A 6,262-nucleotide genomic window follows, 5' to 3' on the forward strand; every position below is an offset into this window, starting at 1 on the left:
GCCTGCCGCTGCACAAAGCTCATCCGGTGCTCGTCTGGCGGCTCCTGCTGCTGCTCCCGCCTCTTGTCAGGTAGGGCGTGGGGGGGGAGGCGCGTATGCCCCTGGATCTGTGCAAGGCGGGCTGGGCTCCTCCCAGCTGGGCAAATCTGGGGGACACACACCACCCTCCCGGACAAGCGGCAGAAGCAGCAGGAGCTGCCAGACAAGCACTGGATGAGCCACGCGTACTGGCGGGAGCCATGCCTCCCCGACGAGCAGCGCCTCCCCTCTGTCCTGTGCCCGCCCTGACCCTGGCCCCAGCCCACAGCTGCAGCCCACCCCACACAGACCCAGGGGGCACATGCCACCCCTACTCCCTGGGAGATCCGCTTGCTGCTCTGTCCCCCGCCCCTCCCCACCCTGGCTGGTCAATGCCTGCCCCAGCCCCAGCCCCATTCCCTCCTTTCACCGCAGGGGCCTTGATTTGCCCTCTCACACCCCTTCCCACCCCTCCCCTTCCACCAAACCAGCCTTACCAGCCTTATCAGAAATTGGATTGGTATCGGCAGATATGCCTCCTTAAAAATCGGCTATCTGTATGGGCCTCAAATACCTCTATCAGTGTACCCCTAGTTCTTTTACTGTAAACCGCCCCACACCTTTGTTTAGGAGGGCAGCATATTAATCTGATAAATAAATACATGCACATAGATAGAATAGACCTGGAGCCCTGAAAGCAGAATTGGGTGTGCATGATCGATTGCTGTGTTGTAATGATTGCCTAGCTCTGTTGTAGTGTATTAGACCCCACCTACACATTGGCTGCATCCTTAAGATCGGGTGTTTTAGTAGGTCTTTTGGGGCACTTTTATTAATAGCTGATTGGATTAGCTATTAGATAAATGCACCAAAAAGCCCCATTGAAATACCCAATCTGTATAGATGCTGGGGAGCCAGATTGAAGTAAGTGCTGCTGCTTCCAGTAAAGCTTCTTTTTTTGCGGGGGGGGGGTAATATCTGCAAGCAGCACTATGCTTAATACAGAATTAACTTGTACTTGGGTCTTGGCTTCTGACTCAACTACAGGTACAATTTATTCGTGGCTTAAGAAAATAAGAAATGAGCCACAAAGTTATTTCAAAACAAACGTGTAATAGCTGTGCTTCCTTATTACGCCATTATCTGAACGTGTGGCCAACTGCCGGGGGCTCCCGGCTGCGGGCTCTGCCAGCCTTCTCCTGTGCGGGGGCTCTAACCGGGAATGCAGGACAGCGTGTGGCCCCCGAGTGCTGCAGTGCAAGTAAAGCACGGGCGCTGCGCTCCAGTACTGTGACGCGGGGATGCGTGGGAGGTTACTGGACCGGTGACTGCGGCAGTGGCCCCGCCCCGCGCTCACCTCCCCAAGGCTGCGGCCAGCATAGGCGGCCGGCGACGCTCTCCTGGGCTGGGCACGCGCTACATTTCCCAGGGGCCTCCGAGCAGCCTGCTCTCAGGTTGACACTGCGGCGCAGCCGGCGGGGGCGCTGTGGGACGGCCCCTGCGACGATCCGTACCGAGCGGCCGGGCAGGGAGGGGTGCTTCCTGTTTGTCTGCGAGAGGCAGGAGCAGCTATGGCGGCGGCGGCCTCGAGGCTTGGCGGAGGCGGCCGGCGGGGGGCCACCAACATCCTGGCTCAGCTTCGGCATGGGCAGCTTAGCGGCCGCGGCCTGACTCGGGGGGCGCAGGTACGGCGGGCCTGGCGGGGGTGGGGCTGTGAAGGCTGCGGGCACCCGCGGGCTGTGTGATGGTGGCGGGGGTTGGGGCCTACATGATTTGGGCCTCGGAACAGGGGGCGCTCTGGCGAGCAGAGCTGCGAGCGCTGAGCGAGGCCGTGTGCGGCAGCTTTGGGCTTCCTCGGGTGTAGGGGGAGGGGAGCGCCGGTGGCTGGAGACGTGTCATGTCAGAGAGGGCGTCTGGAAGCCGCGGAGGACGAGGGCTAGTGCTGCTGAGGCTTGTGAGCTTCCTCTTCCTCCTGCAGCTGGTCAAGGGCTGGTCCCGAAGCCGCGGTTCAGAGCAGCCCAGCTCTTTTGCCCGCTTCTTCCGCACTCCAACATCTCGCTCTTTGGGCCCCGTTCTGCTGCTGCCTCTGACTCGCAGCCCTCCCACCTCCGGGGACATGCCAGGCTGGAACCTTTGGCCCAAGTGGGGAAGATTTTCTGTGATGCCCCCAGCTCTGTGCAGAAGGTTGCATGTTCCCCGTTGGCTGAGGTGTGGACTTCCATCCAGGATGGCAGAATGCTGTTAAATCTCCTTGTGACTTTACATGCAAGCCGGGGAAAGTGCTGAACAGCAGCCCAGGGCTTGTGTCCTGTGTGAGTGCAGAAAAGAGCCTCCAAATCTCCCAAACTACCAGTTCTATTAGTGATCTCTTGGGCTTTCTGGGGCATAAATCCACCCCTCCCACTCAGACGTCGGTGTGTGGGCTGTTTTGTTTGCTAGCTCTCCTGTGTGGTTCAGGGGCATCCACTGGCTAATTAGATACAGTCAAGGGGCAGTGGGAACTAGATTTGAAGTTCTCTGCTTGCTGTCCTCTCAGCACCGTACTTGTTAACCTTTGACCCCTGTTCCTGTTCAGTTTCTCATGACTTGTGGCATAAAAAAGATTTCATGGGACAGTATCAGCCGTACCTGGATCCCAGGCCACATCTGGACCACAGGGCTCCTTGCAGGCTGGATCCAGCCCATGGTCTGAGGGCTGCCACAGTAACTACCATGGTGGTGGCCATACAGGGTCCAGTGGAGGTGAGACAAGCTTGCCACCAATGGCCATGTACCATGGGGCCAAAAGGACCCTGGAGTATGTAGGTCACCCCACCCCCCCTCAACTCGAGGTGCTTGCTGTCAGATAGAGAGGCTTCTTCGACTGAGTCCAGCTCATGGACCGTGTGTTTAACACCCATGTTATATGTTTAGTAGTGGCCTCCATCCAGCCACTGAGGGGGACTTGTAGTTTCCTGGTGTGTCCAGACCTACTGTGCCTGTGTACAAATTGTCTTTTCCCAGCCCAGTTTGTACTGCAAGACAGCAGAACAGTATTAGGAGCTGAGAAATGTCCTCAGAAACCCCCCTAAGCAAGAGAATGAATTTACACCTTGCTATTTTGTTCTCTCTCTTTCCTTGAAATTCAGGATGTAAGGAGACTGATGGAGAAGGGCCAATATAGAAATCACAGAAATGCTGCCCTGTAGTGGTGTTTTGCTTGGAGGTGAGGATAGAGGTGCTTCCTTTTCTGAATAGAAAAGAAGCTCTGATTGGCATTTCAAATTAATCCAAAATGTCAAGAGTTAAGTGCATGTGTTGATTTATTCAAGCATGTAACCTAGTGGCCTTAGTGGTGAGTAGTAGTGTAATTCTGAAATGAAAGAGAAAGGCTAACTGCATTTTTCATTTAAGTAACACTGATCAGAACTTTTCTGAAATTGCTATTTTCCAGTGTTGATGATCCCATGGAACATTGAGAATGAAATCAATTTCTTGACTTGGATTTTGCTTGCTCTGTGTGTGTTGGCTTTCTGTGAGCTTTTTATTAGTGCTGGGCTTCTGGCTGATTTTAATGCAAAGAAAGTAGCATTAAGCTGGAGGAAAAAGCACAAAAAATTATATGTAGGAACCTACTGAAATTGTGATTTCACGATCTTCGTGGAAACTGCGATTTTTAGGCAGGCCCCCCAAAGAGGTGCAGACTCCCAGGGGGGAAAAAACAAAACTCACCAAAAATAAAATGCTGGCTCCCTTTGGAGAGCCAGCAGTCCTTGTAGCCACTGTGACTCAACTACATAGCATGCTGGGGGAGGGGAAGGGGAGCTGCTGGCATGATAAGATGGCTGCGGCTCCCACCCATTGCTTGATTTGATGAGGGCTGTCTGCCATATGCCCCCCCCACCAATCACCTGCAAGGGGTGGGATTGTATGATGGGCAGCCCTTGCAGCTAACCAGCAGTGAGGGGTGGGACCACCAGGCCCCTAGGCCAATCAGAGGTGTGACGGGGCCTGTCACACTCCACCCACAAAAATGGCTGCCAGGCCGATGGTCTGCCCATGAAATTGGCTAGCAGCCATCTCAACTTCAGTAGACCCCTAATTATATAGACTTTGTAAGCTGTGTTTAGAAGGAAGGGCATGTTCTTTGGATATGCTGTCCTGATGCAACTTCACTGAATAAAACTATTAATCTTAAAAGAATCGAGGTAGACTAACAAACAAGCTATCTCCTTGGTATACCACTTTTCCTGTCAGTAAAGGAATTGGAGCATTTTGATCACTGAATAGTGTTTATGAGCAATGATGGATACAAGATTTGTTTACATAATTTTAGGCCTCAATACCTATTTTATAATATAGAGGTTGGGTTGGATAGAGCCCATTGATAATATTCCTCGTGGCTTACCTGCAGTACTGTCCATTCTAAGGAAAATAACAAATCAATATCAAATCACTAGTGAAAAGTTGTTGGCCTTGTGCATGTGTTTTCCTTGAGGTTTTCTGATAATTTAACTTTGATATTGTCACTTTAAAGTGAACAATTTCCACAAGATTGTTTTTTAACTGTAATACATTATGGTTATGATTCATGTCCTGTGCATTATCTGCCATAACTCACATCTCATCTTATATTGATTTCAGTAAAATGATCAAATACTTGTTTGACAAGGGGGACTACAACAGAATGTTCTAACATACTAGATACCTGCTTACCTTCTTTTGTGGTCTTAGCTTTATGTGTACCTGAGAAGCCCAAGCGGCAGTGTTACTGAATTTTTGGTCAGTGCTTTAAAAAAATGTTTGCAGCAACTGGTTCAGCAAGTACCTGGAGCTCCAGTTACTCAGGATACTTGTTCAGAATTTTTTTTGCCCACTACATCTCTTATTTCATTATGTTTGCTTTCTGTAACACTTTCAGCTCAACCTGGCTGCATTGAGAGGCTCCAGTCTGAAGATTCAAGCTCCCAATGCTTGTTAAATGCTATAGGAACACTTTATTAAATGGTTTAGATTGAGGGAGAAATTTAATTGCCTGACAGGTTTCAGATTAAATGCTACTGTGCTGGAAGTCACTGAGGGTATTAAAAACAGTTTTAAAGGAACAGTATTAAATACTACTGTGTGGTGTTATGTGTTCTCCTACTTGGACTCAAGAGATGCATATAGTATTCATGCAAGAATACAGGACGCACCTTTACTTCCTAATCTGTCACATTTCCTTTCATGGTGAACTTTGCTAGAGTAAATGAGCAGTTTCTTTTAAATTGCAAGGTCTAGATTTCATCTATGAATGATTTAAAGCTGATTTGGATATGTTATAGATATATTTAAATATCACTATTCTGCTTTTCTGATATCACTCTGAAATCTTTGTTTATGAGTTGTGTAAAACAACTTGATATAGCTGCACTTCTTGGTGTATGTGTGTGCGCGTGCTTTTGTTTTGTTTGGACAATTTATTTTATGCTTGTTAAACAGTCTCTAGACATCGCTTGCCTCGTTTAATTTCACATTATTATAGTGTTCTATATGTATGGACAGAGACGGGGTTAACTATCAAACCTGCTTCGGAACAGAGATTTCCACAACTCTCCACTCCCCAGGAGCCTCAACTTCACACCTCTGCCAGGAGGTGTCCAACAACCAAAAGATGCAGTCTCTGAAAGCCTATAGTTAGCAGGCTAAAACCAGTGTCTTGGCTTCCTGAGCAGTTGCAGTAGCAGTTGTAGTATTGTAATTTGCCGTGTCTGTCCAGAGCTCCTGGCTTAGGCTTTTCTAGTCACCCCGAGCCAACTGCGATCCTACGGTCTGACAGTTTGCCCCCAGCACCAGTTACCTAGCCCACTGAAGCTTCTGGCTTGCCACGTCTTTGATGGAAATTTTAATCTTGGGGATTGCTGTTACTCCCAGTTCAGTGGCATCTTCCTAATGTCACTTGTTAGCATGAGGATGTTGGGGCTCCATCTATTAAGGAGCCCCTCTATATTAAGGAGGAATACTGTCCTTGTCAATTAACAAAGAATCAAAGGAGGGGCACTCTGAAGTGCTTTGGGTTAGAATAGAAGGCAGTCGAGGGTAAAGAGACTTAATGGTGGGGGTCTACTACAGACCTCCCAACCAAGGGGAAGAGCTCGACCAGGAATTCTTAAGTCAGCTCATGGAGGTAGTGAAGTCAAAGGATGTGGTAGTCATGGGGGACCTGAACTTCCCGGACATCTGCTGGGAAGAGCAGTCAGCCAGATCTGACCACTCACGTAGGTTC

General features: G+C 49.7%; 1 protein-coding gene across 1 annotated transcript in view; it reads left to right on the forward strand.

Annotated features, from left to right (window-relative positions):
• Window positions 1-1,545: 1,545 nt before the first annotated feature.
• TRPC4AP (transient receptor potential cation channel subfamily C member 4 associated protein) overlaps window positions 1,546-6,262 on the forward strand; it is a 109,784-nt gene continuing 105,067 nt past the window's right edge. The window contains exon 1 of the mRNA XM_019513015.1: window positions 1,546-1,703. Within this exon, the coding sequence (XP_019368560.1) occupies window positions 1,590-1,703 (114 nt within the window). The 5' untranslated portion in view covers window positions 1,546-1,589. The remainder of the gene's footprint in view (window positions 1,704-6,262) is intronic.

Source organism: Gavialis gangeticus, unplaced genomic scaffold (genome assembly GCF_001723915.1).
Source record: "Gavialis gangeticus isolate Ggan-Ray unplaced genomic scaffold, GavGan_comp1, whole genome shotgun sequence".
NCBI classification, from domain to species: domain Eukaryota; kingdom Metazoa; phylum Chordata; order Crocodylia; family Gavialidae; genus Gavialis; species Gavialis gangeticus.